Source organism: Platalea leucorodia (genome assembly GCF_965183815.1).
Source record: "Platalea leucorodia genome assembly, chromosome: 19".
Taxonomy (NCBI): Eukaryota; Metazoa; Chordata; class Aves; order Pelecaniformes; family Threskiornithidae; genus Platalea; species Platalea leucorodia.
In genome coordinates this window covers 5,483,319-5,498,206 of record NC_138841.1, presented here as the reverse complement: position 1 = coordinate 5,498,206, position 14,888 = coordinate 5,483,319, and the positions used below count along the sequence as shown (strand labels likewise).

The following is a 14,888-nucleotide window of genomic DNA, read 5'->3' as shown; positions in this document are numbered from 1 at the left end:
TTCCCTTTTTCTCTCCAGAGGAGGAATTCAATCATTGCTAATTTGTTTTTCTGCTTTTATGTTTAGAGAAACTCTTGGAATGTTCCAAGGATATCTTTTAAGAAATTAAAGCAAGGCTAAACTTTTTTGAAAGGCGTGCAATTATATTAGAAATACATCTTGTTCTAAAGTAGTACACTGTAGAATTAGGTCAGGCACACCCTGCGTATGCGTGTTTCCTGCTTGCTCATATTTCTGAGAATAATTGTACATGGGAATGTTTTTGTAGATTTAAAGGAGTGTTGTCACCTTAAAAATGAGTTGTTTGGAGTTTTATTTAAGTCATCGTGGTTACGCTGTGGTTTAGGAAGAGTGGAAGATTGTTAACCATCTGATTCACTCGCTCAATGTGCTGGTTGTTCTTTGCCATTCGCAAACGGAATGGTGAAGTAAGGTTACTCGCTTCTACTATTTTTACTCTCTTACGACTTCCTTCTTGTCATGCCAGATGACAGTGAAGCAGTGCATAAGCTGTCAGATGTTACAGTAAAGGGCTTTACTCTTCAATGGAGTTTGACAGCTCAGCTTTTCATGATTTTTCTTTGAAGTTTCTGTGAAGTTCTGCAATCTTGATACCTAAAATATTTTATAATGGCTCTTTAAAAAAAAAATAATCCCAAGGGTAAGGATAAGGAACAAGTAATACAATAAAAAGTTAGAAACCAGAAAGTCTGTACTGATGCTTTTGTTATCTTTTGCCTAATAAAATGTCCTGCATCTAAATGGGTTTTCTCTGCTGGACGTGTTGCTGTATTTGACTTTCTTTTCATTGCACACGTCACCTATGTGCTGTTTATGTTGGTCTGTACAAGTTGAACTATTCAGCTCCTTCCAGTAGCTGGGTGAGAACTGTGTACCTTGGGAAGTGGGTTTGGATGTGCCTTTTTACATTCCAGTACGCTTCCTTTTTTTCTTAAGAATTACATAGAACAAGGATCAACCTCTTTATCTCTGCAAAAGGTTGTAGCATGAATTGTTTGTGCCAAAGATGCGTTGCTAAATAAAACTCTGTTTCCAGTTTGTGTTTAAAAAAAAAAAATAAATATCACTTCCATATTTTTCTCTTGACAAAAGTGTTGGCTCTAAACGAGTTCAAATAAAGATGACTTCACCATGACCATCAGCACGTGGTTTGGAGAACAGGGATGCTTGTTCAGTTGCACAGCTCATTCGTAACGTTGTCACGTCCCGGAGGGAGGAGGGACCTACGTGCTCCAAGTTAGGCAAAACCAGCGGCCAGAGTCAGATGTGAATTTTGATTTTTGACTCATTTACTGCTCATGATCAATTCTGTGGTAGCAGCCAATTTAGGCTTACCAGAGGGTAGAACCGTGCCTGGAAACGGACCGCAAAAGAAGATGGTAACCTGCTGGTATTTGTCCTGCTAACCGCGGGGTAATTGCCGGCTCACGGCCAGGGAGCTTGAGTAGTGAACGTGCTAAAAGTCAGCCTAACACCGAGTTAGTGGGCCCGATGCTCCGGCTGGCCCCGAGGATCACGTCTCTTTTTCTGTGTCCCCGTTTTCTCTCATAAAAGACTTCCCTGCAGTGCTTCCCAGGGCTGTTAGGAGGAATGAGCAGTTAATATTTGTAAAAAGCTTTGAAGATGAATAGTGCTAATTATTATTTATAGATATTCATTCTCACCACGGGTAGTTCACCTTGATCCTGGGCATGAAAGGAAACCAGGACATTTGTAAGCTGGTCAGGCATGAGTATGGCCTTCTGAAGTCTTTATGTACTGGTTTCCCTACGGGGTTGTATGTGTGATTGCAGTACATTTGTCATGTTAAATGACTAGTTTGGATATTTACTGTACCAGCCAGATGTGCTAAAGGAATCCTTACTCATTTGCCTCAATTCTGCCGACACATAATGTGTAGGATTTGGGCGTGCCGAGAGGGGACAGAAGACAGGAAAATAACATTAGCCTGGCCCAAGTCTGATCATCAGCAGGGCTGAACGTTTGGCTTCCCGTAGATTTAATGAGGAAAGTCAGATCTGATGCTTGTAAGAGCCACCATAATTGCAAAAAGCATCTGTTTCTGAATTTTCCCATCTCTGCAGTTTTTAGCACCTTTCACTGGTGCTCAACTTTGTGTAATAGAAAAGAAGGAGGAGAAAGGTGTCAACAGCTGGGGCTTGTTTTCCTAAAAATCCTGCTTGGCAGATTAAGCAGCAAAGGGTGGGGAAACAATCAAGGAAAATGAATGTAATGTAGTTCCTGTGTATCTGATGATATTTCTATAAATAGTTTCTGAGATATTGTGGTAGAGGACTCTGCTGAATAGCGCGCAGAGTCTCTTGAACTACGTGTGTGCTTAATTCAAAGCTTAAGGTGATGAAAAAAGATCGATTGTCAAGTCACAGGTTGCTACATTCATCAGACCCAATTTGATTGTTGTGAAAATTCAGGCTGTCGGCATTTCATGCTATTTGACATCACTTAAATATGGCTTCTAAGGCAGGCCTCTTGCGAAGTTATGGGATTTAAGTGTCCTTTGATAAAGCTGCTGTTCGCTTGCATGTAAACTGCTTATTGATCTGGTCCCCTGCCTAAATTCTCCTCTCTGCTAGGTAATGTATTAAATAATTAAGAGGTTGTTCCGACAGGGCAAGGGGAGCTTATTGGCAGAACTGCAGCGACGGAGCAGTCTTGAAAGAAAGAGGCCTAAGAAGTACATTTTATGCTTATCAAGTTTTCTCAAGGGTTCTTGTCAGCTCACAGAGCAAAGTCTGTTCCCAAGTGAGTGTGTTAGCATCTCGGTTTTACCAGGAAGGTTGTTTCTGTACAGAAAAGTCGGGGGGATAAAAAGCATTCCTGAGACAACCCGGTATGTTGTCTGTGTTCCTCCCGGCGACTCGTCAGTCTGGAGAACGACTCCTCAGGGCTTTCCCAAGGTGATTGTGTATCCACTCGACAAGGATTTGTTTGTTTGTTTGTTTTTCTCCCAGCTCAAAACACTTTTGCCAAAGTAAATCAAACTGCAGGTTTTAGAAATATGTTTTGGCTTTCTGTGCGGTTACCGAATTTTAAAGCATTTTGGTCAAAAAATATAGCATAGTGTATGGAATTCAGTGAATATGTTTGAAACCACAATGTTAGTTTTAGAAATAGTTTAACATTTGCAGTCCGGAAAACTCCATTTCCTCACAATAATTACAATAGATTGTATGAAATAGGGGAATGGTTGAGTTTTTGTTGCTACGTTTGAAATTGTCAATTCTGTAATTAATTTAAAGGCTTTTTTTTTTTAAATTTTGTTTCTTTTTCCCCCCAGTGTGTTGTACAGTACGTGGGCTTGGGTATTTGGGTTTACTTTAAACAGTATTTTCTGCATATTCTGTATGTTAACTCATTGATTGAGCTCATTCCTGGGATAGTAGGTTTGTCCGGCGGTTGTACGAGCGGGGCAGTTTGTGCAATGCCCACGCGATGGGTATGCTGGTCCGTTCTGCTTGGATACTGGGGACTCCGCACGCCCGTGTCCCGCTGCCCATGGCCCGAGAGCAGACTGCTGGCCGTGCTCACTACCTCTTTGCTGGTCTGACACGAGAGAAGAGGGCAAAAGATTGCACAGGTTTATTCGTGGGGAGTTTGTGTTGCCCATTGCTCAGGCAAAGGGGGTGGATTTGTTCGTGTTGGGTTTCTGGTGGGCCCGATGAGGGGGTCTCTCGGGGGTCCAGGCACCCAGCGCGATGGCTCCAAGGGGAACAGCCTGGAAAGTGTCAGGAGAGGGAGGTTTTTGGGGTTGTGATAACGGCCCCAGCCAGCGTTGGGTAGTTGGTGAGAGGAGAGGAGCATAGTGATGCACTGCACGGTTTGCTGGAACTAAGATGACCCTCGTAGGCTCCTTGCGTTGCTGTTCCTACCAGCCAGAGCCTTTAAAAAGAGAAAGAATACAGTAGCTTTTCACGTGGTTTTGCTGTTGCCAAAGATCTTCCTTCTGATGAATATCACATGATGCGCAAGCAACAGATTTTCTAAAAATATCCAGATATAATAATGCTGGCAACTTAGTGTTGTTTTTATGGAACAAGAGGAAGGAATTGTTATTCCTTTTTTAAATTTCTAATTAAGAATGAAGTGTTTGCACTGACTGCCAGTAACGATGGGTTTGAAACCCACCACTGAACTGCTCATTAAGGCCTTCACCCTCAGCAGGTCCTGAGCAGAAAACTCGCCAACTCTTAGTTGGCGTTTTGTTGTTTCATTAGTGCTGTATTTTATCTGGTTTGTATCTAGCCATGTCGGTGTTCTCCCATGCTTTATAGATGGCACCCGACGGCCCTGGAGTCTTGATTCTGCCAAGAAAAAGACACAGGACGATTGTTCTGCAGGGGGGAAATTGGGAAAATTCATTAATGAGGAAATTGGTGTTTTATGTTTGAGAGAGTAAAAGGAAAACACTTCAAGCCAAGAAAGGAGAGCTGTTTCTTGTCCAAGGCAATAGCAGGACAAAATAAATGCCAAAGAGAGAATGAGGGACAGACAGCAAAAGAGATCTGTTAGGAGATACAAAGGAGGGAAGTGGGTCTTAAAGATAGGAACGGGGATGAAGACTTTCACTTAAGAATAAGGTGGCCAAACAGCAAAAATGGAAGGTGTCTCTCTGCATATGCTGCAGTAACATTTAAGATTTGAATGGCATTGGTTGAAGCATCGTGTGTGTCGGGCTGAGCCAGGGTACGGTGGATGTAAGGCTGCTGCAGTCACGGCTGTTGTGCGTGATATGAGTATTTGTTAGAGGACTGTATTGGGTTACGTACTGGGGTGAGCACTATATGACGGGAGGGTTATAAATCAAGAAGGAGGAGACAAAAAAAAAAAAAAAGGCAATGACTGGGAGCAGGGAACCTGCTAGTGAAACTTCAGAGCGGTTAAGAGGCGATGCCTGAGCTGTTACCTGGGAAGATGTTACGTTTTGGGCTATAGCCCTGTTACAGAGCTCATTTTGCCAGTGCTGGGAATCAAGAGATATGTAAACATTTTTAAAGGGCTCTAGTGGTCTGGAGGTCAGGCAACCGCCAGGAAGGTATTTGCAGGAACACACGTGTGATCTAAAGACATCAGCGGCTTTAGACTTTTAAAAAAGCAGAGGTTTATAGATTAAATAGACCCCTGGTTACTTTAAAACCCTTTTTTTCCTCTTCCCAGGTAAGTGTAGGGGCACAACTAGCATCATAAGCCTCTCTGAAACACAGCTGAGTATCTGAAGGAATGCCTTTTGAGCCTGAGGGACTGTGCTTGCGGTACCAGATACAGGGATATGAACTTCATTGCTTGGAAGTTTCTTCCAAAACTAACAACCTGGTATTTTCTCTCCTAGCTCTTCTCTTAGGAAACGCAACCAGCTCCTCACACCACGGAGGCCCAGCATGAATGTGAACTGTGCTGGTGGGACAGACTGGTCAAGAAATCTGGAGTCCAGTTGCTCTGTGGAAAACGTAACTGTAGCAGTCCATGAGTCAGAAGAAAGTAATGTGGTGCTAGGAGGTCACAGCCCTGCTGCAGTTCCCAGGACTGAGGGTAAGGATAATGTCTTTACCTTATAGCAATCTTTAAAAGAGAATTTTTTTTTTTTTTTTTTTTTTTTTTTTTTTGGAGGGGTGTTATGTTTTGGAAAAATTCCAGTATCCCACGGCAGTTTGCACTGGGGAGTATGTGCCCTGCCTTTGCCAGGCTGGTCTAAAGGACAACGGTCCACAGCAGAGCTTGCTGTGTTGGCCAGACCATTGCGTGGGTATGCCCTGGCCGGCCAGCTTGCAGCTCCTCCTGAGGCTGTCCCTGAAGAGATTAGCTGGAAGTGGCTGGACAGCCCTGATGAGCTGTGTGGCCACCGTGGACCAGGCATCAAGCACTGCTGGCTTAAACCACCTCTGGTGTGGTGCGTGCTTCTGCTCCAGCTTTCCTGTGAGAGTAGTTGTCGGTGCTAGGAATCTCTGTCTGTATTTCTGGCCTTGTTTAATTCCTGTGCTCCCGCTCTTTACACACTGAATCCGTCTTGCTTTAACAAGGGATATTAAGCATCGTGGTTCATCAGGAAATTTTTTATTCAAAATCCAAGTGCTCGCTCAGTTTGAAAATGCAGTCTGGTTTTATGTCATATAACATTACCCTGACAGTTATGTATATTGACATCCTTTGTTATTGTATGACTCAGTTTTCTCATTCCAGTAGGAAGTGTTACTATGAAATGATGCTTTTCTAGAAATTATCTCTTACCCTTGCAATATTCATTTGTCTCTCTCAGGTTTAGATTCTGAATGCCGACACACTGCTTGTCCAGTAAGTCCCCAGATCAGTAGCATGTTGTCTGCTCCTGAAGACACGCACAACTGTCATTTCCAAGACGGAAATAAGAGACAGTCAGAATATTTTAATGCCCAGGAACGCCATGGATGCTGCACTTTGTCTTCAAGCAGCAATTCACAAACAGCGGCTCCAGAGAAAGTGACGCTTGTGGTGGACGGCACTCGCTTTGCAGTGAATCCACAGATTTTCACTGCTCACCCTGATACTATGCTGGGAAGGTGGGTGATTTCCACTATTTTCAAGGTACCTCAAGGGAGTCGAATGTTTGCTAAAATGGAACAAACCCCTAATGTTTGTTTTTGCGATCTCATCTGTACGCACAAGCAAAGCAAGGTTGACCTCATTCAGAACTTGGCTGTGAGTGAGGCCTTGAAGACACGTCCAGATGTAGAGAGAGTTCTTAGTTCTCTAGATAACATTCTCCCTTCAGTCCACTTCCTTCAAACAACATCCACTTTTAGCTAGATGTGGTCTCCTGTTGCCTTCTCTCAAGTGTTTGCCTTGTTTCTAGGTAGTACATCTGTTCACAGCTGATAACCTCCCTTCCAGAATGGGGAAAATGATAATGCTCCATCCCCCTTCTGCCGTTACCTTTTGATACTCTCCCAAAAGAGAAGTTAACTCGGCTCCCTGTAACATGGCTTAAAGGTTAGAGCCTGCAGATGCAACAAGAAGCTCAACAAGGTTCTGTTGGGTTCCTGACCCTTGCACAGGTCATTGTGTAAAACAAGGGATCAAAAGGCATGCAGTGGTTATCTTGCGTAGCCTCAGCGGAAGGGCTTTGTTGCCAGGGTATTTTCTGCCCCGGGGTTGAATGGTCCGTTCCCTCTCTGGGGAGCCACAGGCGTGGCTCGTTCCTTACAATACAGTAGCTCTAGTGACAGGCAGAGTCCGGCTATAGGAGGACTTAGCTGAGACAGCTCTTGTGCTTATTTACTATGTCAGAGAATTGAATATAGGTTTCAAGTTACTGTATATATGTGTCATTGCTGGTTTTGTTTAACCTCAGTGCGCCTGTTGGTCTCTAGAATTAATGCATTTAAGTATACTTGTGCACTTACACAGATTTTTATCTGTTCAGAATGTTTGGACCAGGAAGAGAATATAATTTCACCAGGCCAAATGAAAAGGGAGAATATGAAATTGCAGAAGGAATTAGCTCAGCTGTGTTCCGGACTGTGCTGGTAAGGAGAAGTTTGCAGATTGAAAAAAACCAATCTGTTTGTCACATGTGCAAAACTGAGCCGTCTCCCAGGCAGCTGTACACCCCCTGGGACATATTATTTTATTACTGTTTTGCATTGTGATTTTAAAAAAAAAAATTATAGTACACTTTGGTATGAGTCCACATTTCAGATATTTCCTCATGTTGCCTTTTACCTTTCTTGTGTCATGCCGTTGTAGCTCCTGAGCTGTGTCCTGACCTTGAGGTTGCATAGAAGTGCGTATTGCATATGAGATGTTATAAAACCCTATGCCATGGGAAAAGTTTTAACTGGGGCTCACCATTTATCAGACCCAAGAGGATCTGCAGAGAAACGTAGATTCTCGGACAAGCAGGGCTGGTTTTACTGTTCACGGAGCTATATATAGCCTCTGTGACTCTCAAATGTTGGTTAACAAAACAAAGACCTAATTAAAAATTGTCAGAGTCCAAGCTATTCTTAATTTTTCTCTCCAAAAACTGTCCTTTTATTTGCAGGATTATTACAAAACCGGAATCATTAACTGCCCTGATGGGATTTCCATCCCAGACCTTCGAGACACATGTGATTACCTCTGCATAAACTTTGATTTCAACACAATCAAATGTCAAGATTTAAGTAAGTATTGAGAGAAATCAGCTCTTAGGAGATCATCTGCATGGTGTTGAGCACTCTGATCCTGATTCAGCGCAGTTCTTAATCGCGTGCTTTAGTTTAAGCACGAAGGTGTGGACTCCGCTAGGACTCATGTATGCGTTGCATTTAAACAGCTTCCTTGTTTGCTGCCTCAATCCAAAGTGAAGTGATTGAATCCTGCAGAACGCAGACACTTTGCTCAAAAAAGCAAATTGAAATGGTAAACTTTCTAGTCTCCTTTTGTAACAGAGGCTGAAGAGCTTGCTGTTACAGCCAAACAAAATGAAGGCTAAAAGCAGGGTTATAACCCCTGTCTAAAATGTACCAGAGAATCGTGAATAATTTAAGCTAAAGGTTGATGGGCAGAGCAGGAACCAAAGATACCAAAGCTGGAAAGTAGTAGAGTTCCTAGTCATGAAGGGATCTGATTGGGAGCAGCTTTTTGGTGGGTATGCTGGCAAAAAAGTGCTTTTAACGTAGGCAAATCTGTGAAAGGCACTATACTGAAATGAGGTACATGGTATCGTGGCACAGGCTGTGGGTGGAACTTCCTACCCTGTCCTCTGGTGAGTGATCACAGAGAAGGCAGAAAATGTGCTTTCAAGGACAGAGGTTGTTGCTGGAAATTCATGTTAAGTATCATAATGAATTAATTATTCAGTCTATTACTGTTTCACTGTATTGATTGGACCTTGGTGTTTTTTTAATGGTAATGTAATGGTTCTGCAGTGTAATTTGCATCCCATTTGAAATGCAGTCCCGTACATCGGATTTTGCCAATTCTGGAGCTGGAGACTGTTGATGCATCTGAACATATGTTAAGGAGTTTGTCTAAAGAAGAATGCGGGCTGCGCTCTTGAATGTATCTGGCAAGTGTAGAGCTGGGACATATTTTCATACTGTGTAAAAAAGCTCGTCATATGCTTTATGTCTGATTAGGTGCTCTGTTACACGAGCTCTCCAATGATGGTGCTCACAAGCAGTTTGATAGCTACCTGGAGGAGCTAATTCTGCCTATAATGGTGGATAGCGCAAGGAAGGGGGAACGTGAATGCCACATTGTCGTGCTGACAGATGAAGACACCGTGGACTGGGATGAAGATCATCCACCTCCAATGGGAGAAGAGTACTCGCAAAGTAAGGGCTCTGCAGTGGGGCTCTGTGTGCAGCGTACACCCAGACGTTGGCCAGAAGGAAAGGGCCCGTTGCCCAAACAGCAGTCTTCCTCCAGGAAGAGATGCTGGCGCATGGAGTCCTGTTTTGCACGTTCCTTCTGAGCTGGCTGCTGCTAGAGGCAGGATACCTGGCTAGTTACAGCTTTGGTCTGACCGCCTGCGTTGGTAACGACAGCACTCACTGCATCTTTTCCTTTTGTTTGCCACCTCCCCCTCAGCCTTTTCCTGGCTCCGCAGTGAGTGAACACTCTTTGCTTTACGCGCCCATCACCGCCCATTCTATCCAGATTGTAATGTCTGTCGCTACCCTCCCACCCACAAAGCGTAGGTAATCCCAGCGATGAGAACAGACACCTGAACTAATTCTTGGAAACCAGACCTGGTTTTTGGCAGCCCCGCAGCTGAGCATGTCAGAAACAGGGAGAAGGTCCCTCCTTGTAGATTCTAATCACCCTTTTTATTTCTCAGTCCTTTACAGTTCCAAGCTGTACAGATTCTTCAAGTACATTGAGAACCGCGATGTTGCAAAAGCTGTATTAAAGGAACGGGGCCTGAAAAATATCCGCATTGGCATTGAAGGTAAAGTATTTCTTGAACAAAGGAAATGCTAGAACAGGCGACTCCGTAGTCGGTAAAGCCTGGTTTCCTCTGGACTCTCGGCTTTTCCTGGTTTGCTCTGTGTTTTACTAAGCATTGATTTTCATGAAACTAGTAGAAGCTGGGCATCATCCTTCGCCTCTACCATGTTACACTGAAATTGGGCAGGACGCTTAAAAGTTAAGGGAAAAATGCGAGATACATAGCATGTACCAGTAAGCCTTGTCTCTTTAGACCAAGCAAACAGGAAAGGGCAGTCACGCTTCTGCCTGCTGATCCAAGCGTTCCCTTAGGGAGCTTTGAGAGCACACTCTGTCCTGGGAGACTGTCTTATTTTTATAGTAGCTATGTTTGGTCACAGAATGGCTAAGGCTGTGCAGCCATTGATCGTATGACTACACACAATGCTGCACCGTGTTCTCAGGGGAAAAGAAAGCAGTCTTTTGCAAGCCAGTAGTGTGGAATGTGAGCAGTTGTCTACCAAGTGCCTCCTGCCCTCGTAACCACTCCTGCCTGGCTGTTCTTCTGGGATCCTGTTGTCCCTTTGCGCGAGTCAGAGGCGTGTGGTGCGACTGACCGGCTGTCTGTGTTTTCAGGATATCCCACCTGTAAAGAGAAGGTGAAGAGGAGGCCTGGTGGCCGGTCAGAAGTGATATACAACTATGTTCAGCGGCCGTTCATCCAGATGTCATGGGAAAAGGAAGAAGGCAAAAGCCGTCACGTTGATTTCCAGTGTGTTCGGAGCAAATCTCTAACAAACCTAGTCACTGTGGGTGATGACGTTTCGGAGGACCATGAGGTTATAATGCATCACCCCCCGCAAGTAGATGAACTTGACAGGCTAAACGCACCGTTCTCCCAAATGGCTGTTAACGATCTACCAGATTAGGTGGCTCAGGGCGGATAGTCCTGCTTGATGTGGGAATTTCTCAGCATGGTTTCATCCCAGGTGATGGAACACAGACTCCTGCAAGGTGCTTTATCCTCGTTCATGCTCTCACTACGTTGTCGTATTTCAAGCATGTTAATAAAGAGCCACACTCCATAGTCTACTTGTGCAATCAAAAGCAACGTCTCCTCAAACAAAAAGAAATTATGCTGTTTGTTTCTACTACAAAGGCTTCCAGATTGGTGGGTGCTGAATATTTTACATAAACTTCTAAAAGAAGAGCAGAAGTATTTAGAAACGTCTTGTTTGACATGAGAGAGGAAATTCTGGGCCTGTCAAGACAAAGCTTTCCTTTACCATTAGGCACTTAGCTTTGCTTTTGTGATAATCGGTTACAAAGGACTGGAACATCAAAGCAGGACAGATGATACTCTTTCATCAATCAGCAGAAATGTAGCACAGTTGTGACAGCAAAATCCTGAGTGTGGAGGAATGAAAGCAAAATCCTGAGTGTGGAGGAATCTGTTTACACTGCCACCTGGCTTTGCATCCAGCGTGTTGTACTGCTGTTCTAGGGTAGGATGAACTAGTTTAATAGGAAGCATATGCCCGTTCGCAGGAATTTCCCATATATATTTCTCCGTAAGATGGAATCACTGTTTTTAGGGATGTTGTCTGTTAAGTTCAGTAAAACAAGTAGATCATGCTGAAGCAAAAAGCCAAAAAGAAGAGACTGTACTCAATACTTTACCAACAAAGTCAATCTGTTAGTAGCCTGATAGATGTAAGAAGCTTTCTAGAGGTGACTCTGCATGCTAAAGACTTCCAGTTGTCTCCTCCATCCCCCTGCTAAGACAAAAATGCCAGTGGAGGACCTCCCGGTACAGACAGTTTACTACCTGAGTAAAATCCTTGGTCTCATCAACCTTAGTCAAAATTTCTGTAGCCTCTCCAAGGAGCATTCTACTATTGCAGTTTCAAAAGGCCAGCTGCTTGCTTCCCAATTTGGAACTGACTGGACCATTTTGCTGTCAGGCAGGTAAGAAATACTAATAGTAAACCAGCCTTCAGTAGAGAAAAATACATGTACCTAGGAACAACTCTTCTTTGCTGCTCTGAATATATAATCCTAGTCTGTGGTGAAGGCTCTGTTCATTTTGAATTCGGGGCCAACAAAGCTGTGACTGTAGGTACAGACGCACTCCAGGCTGGTTTAGCTCAGTTGTAGTAGAGCCTGGCTGGTCCTGTTCCTGCAGCCTGGAGTTCCCTGTAGGCTTGCTTAACCCCCGCATTAGCACACAGCGAGTTCAGAAGGGCCGCAGCCGAGCTGCACATCAGCCAGATTGGGCCTGCCTTACAGGGCCATCATTTCTGATGGCTGTGTAGAGGTTTTACCTACCCAAAGCGGAGTACTTAAACATGGTGCTGGTGCAAGAAAAGCTGAAACCCATTTAAAAAGAGAGAGAGAGGGAGAGACCTCCCTTGCAAAGTTGTTAAGTTCAGGTCAGTTCTGCTCTTGCAACTGACTGCTGTTGAAACCTGTACCACTTATGCATTGAGTTACCTGGTCATACTTAGCAAAATAGAGGTAGGTATCAGTCTGCCCCTAAAAGGTTTCATCCTTTGTTGTCAGGGTTGCATCATCAAGCCAATTTTTATTATTCTCCATCTGTCTGCAAAGCGTATGGTAGGCTTAGCATTGAAGATTGCTGTTACTGTTTGCTGCTAAGAATGTTTGGTTTTTTCAGTGTAAGTAACATGACAGTATCAAGCACAAACCTTCAGGAAAATTTGAGTGTCGTTTTAGTTGCGAGTTACAAAATCTCTGCCAAGGCATATACTTGCTGATATATTTAGTTCCCATTGGTATGTACAGGTTCCATTCTTTGCCGTGTTTCTGTTCTTAGCTTCTTTCCTCAGTGCAGCAAATAGATTTCTTCTTTTTATAAGTGCCTATGGGAAGATTTCCAAAAGTGCTTCAGGACCTCCTGAGAGTCCCGGGGGTTCAGATGCCCAGGTCCACCTGACTACTTTTGAAAAACCCTCCCTGTGTGTCATTGGATCAGTATAGAGAAGTGTCCTTCAGTATCTGCACAGAGGTAGTGTGCAATCACTTTCCATTATTGCTGTAGATGAATTTCTATTTTTGTAGTAGAGAAAGGAAGACATATGGACCATTAACCTCCCAGCTAAGGGCCAGACCAAACCCATTACCTGCCTTGGTAACGAGCTGTTCCACAAGTGAAGCGAAGGCGGGGGTGAGCCTGTCCCCCCAGCAATGATGGAGCTTGCCTCCAGGCCCTATGGATTTTTTTTTTTTTTGGTGTGTATTTATTTTTACAGTTGTAAGTAAATGTGTATTGGTATTGACCAGCTGACTTGGAGTTCACACATGTTCTGCTCGAAGGACTTGAACGTGCATGTTCTTGAGCGCTACCCTACAGGACTGCGTCAAGGCATCAGATGCCGAGCATCTGAGATCGACAGCACCTCACGGGATCTGACAGCGAAGCACCACATTCGGCCAAAACAAACCCCACCCGTGTCTGTCCCTGAGCCGAGCGTCAGCCAGGCCGCTTGAAGGATTCGGCCAGTTTATTAGAAATAGTAGCCCCAGGCACTTAACTACAGCAGGCCGTTGCCTGAGGGTTAAAGACTGTCCATGCCTTGTAGGACCTTGTTGGTACTCTGTGTGATCAATTTGGACCTTCAGCGTGGGATGGAGGTATCCAGCTTCTGCGATTTCCATGCAGCTTTTATCACTCCAGAAAGCTATTGTACTTGATTGGCTTTCCCAAGTAATTAAAGATGAATTTTGGATTTTATTTTGTTTTTAGTAGAGTGAGTTCTGTTGGAACACTAAATCAAATTGACAAAGCGTGCATTTGCTTTTCCTCCTCTCTTGGTCACCTACTATTCAGGTACAAAGTCAAGTTTTGTCTTATTCTAGATATACTGAAGTGTTACCTGTGGTGTGTATGGACTACAGCTGTACGGTTTCTTTTCTGTATTAAAGTATAAATTATATGGGACTTGTTTGGCTCTTTTAAAAACTGTTGTAAGTGTGGAGTAGACGAATGGGCAGGGCATAGATTGTTAGAAGGTTTTGTTTCCTTGCTTCATGAAGTAAGTCCGGCTTGCGACCCTAACATCTTAGAAGCAGTTTCACATCAGACGGAGCCTGATTTGGCGGGGGCCTTGCGCAGCAGCCGCACAGAAGCGTTACTACCACTTGTGCTGCGAGGACCTCAACGTTTACCGACTTCTTGCTGTGATGTTCTCAAAGCAGCACATAGCACAGGTATGAGCCAGCACTGCATAACCCACAAACTACGCGGCATCTAGAACAGGCCCTAGTGCTATTTTTGGTTAGTGTGCTGTGAAAGATGCTCTCCACTTCTACCTACTTCTCTCTTTGGAAGAAAACAGCTTTGGAGCAGGTCTGGCTTTTATTTCTGTCTTCAGTGTTGGATGTATTTCAAGGGTTTTCTCGATGAAGCTTGAGAAAGGCGTTAAGAGTCTGAAGAAGGTGGAATTTAGTGGCATTACTGAAGCGATAACAGGAACTTGTATTCACAAGTGGAGCTGTCACAAACGTGAAGCAATGAAATAAGAACTGCGAGTTGGTTTTGGCACATTACAAACTGGTAGAAAAAAAACCTGAAGGGTTGTAGCTTTGCTTCCAATGCCACTTGCTTACTGCTTATTATCCCTTTTAACGATAGAAAGGGGAAAAGATTAAAAACTACTTGCCCTGAAGCTGGTAAACTGAAGTGCCGTTTACACAATACGGACACCCAGGCGTGAGTAAGGCCGGGGTCCTTCACCCTTGCCAGGAGGCCTGGCCCAGAAAGGTTTCATTCATCTGAAGATCAGCACTGTCGTTCGCCTTTAATTGAGTGCTCCTTTCTTCATGTCTGCTGTGCATCTTTTGGAAATGCAGTCTTCAGCCTGTGAGTTACTATTGCGTTCTCCTACCCAAGCAGCTGATTCTAAAATTGTTTTTTTGTCTGAAAAAAAAACAACCACCTG

General features: G+C 44.0%; 1 protein-coding gene across 9 annotated transcripts in view; it reads left to right on the top strand.

The window, feature by feature from the left end:
• Nucleotides 1–14,860, top strand: part of KCTD20 (potassium channel tetramerization domain containing 20) — a 30,618-nt gene extending 15,758 nt beyond the window's left edge. For 6 of the 9 annotated variants that reach the window (XM_082330153.1, XM_082330154.1, XM_082330150.1 and 3 more), the window contains 7 exons: nt 5,369–5,568; nt 6,293–6,572; nt 7,436–7,538; nt 8,057–8,177; nt 9,135–9,332; nt 9,839–9,949; nt 10,564–14,860. In XM_082330153.1, coding sequence (XP_082186279.1) covers nt 5,418–5,568; nt 6,293–6,572; nt 7,436–7,538; nt 8,057–8,177; nt 9,135–9,332; nt 9,839–9,949; nt 10,564–10,856 — 1,257 coding nt within the window. In that variant the 5' untranslated portion in view covers nt 5,369–5,417 and the 3' untranslated portion in view covers nt 10,857–14,860. Of the gene's footprint in view, nt 1–3,557; nt 3,620–5,368; nt 5,569–6,292; nt 6,573–7,435; nt 7,539–8,056; nt 8,178–9,134; nt 9,333–9,838; nt 9,950–10,563 lie in introns of those variants that run through there. The other 3 variants (XR_014230168.1, XM_082330156.1, XM_082330155.1) reach the window with 3 other exon arrangements.
• The last annotated feature ends 28 nt before the right edge of the window (nt 14,861–14,888 follow it).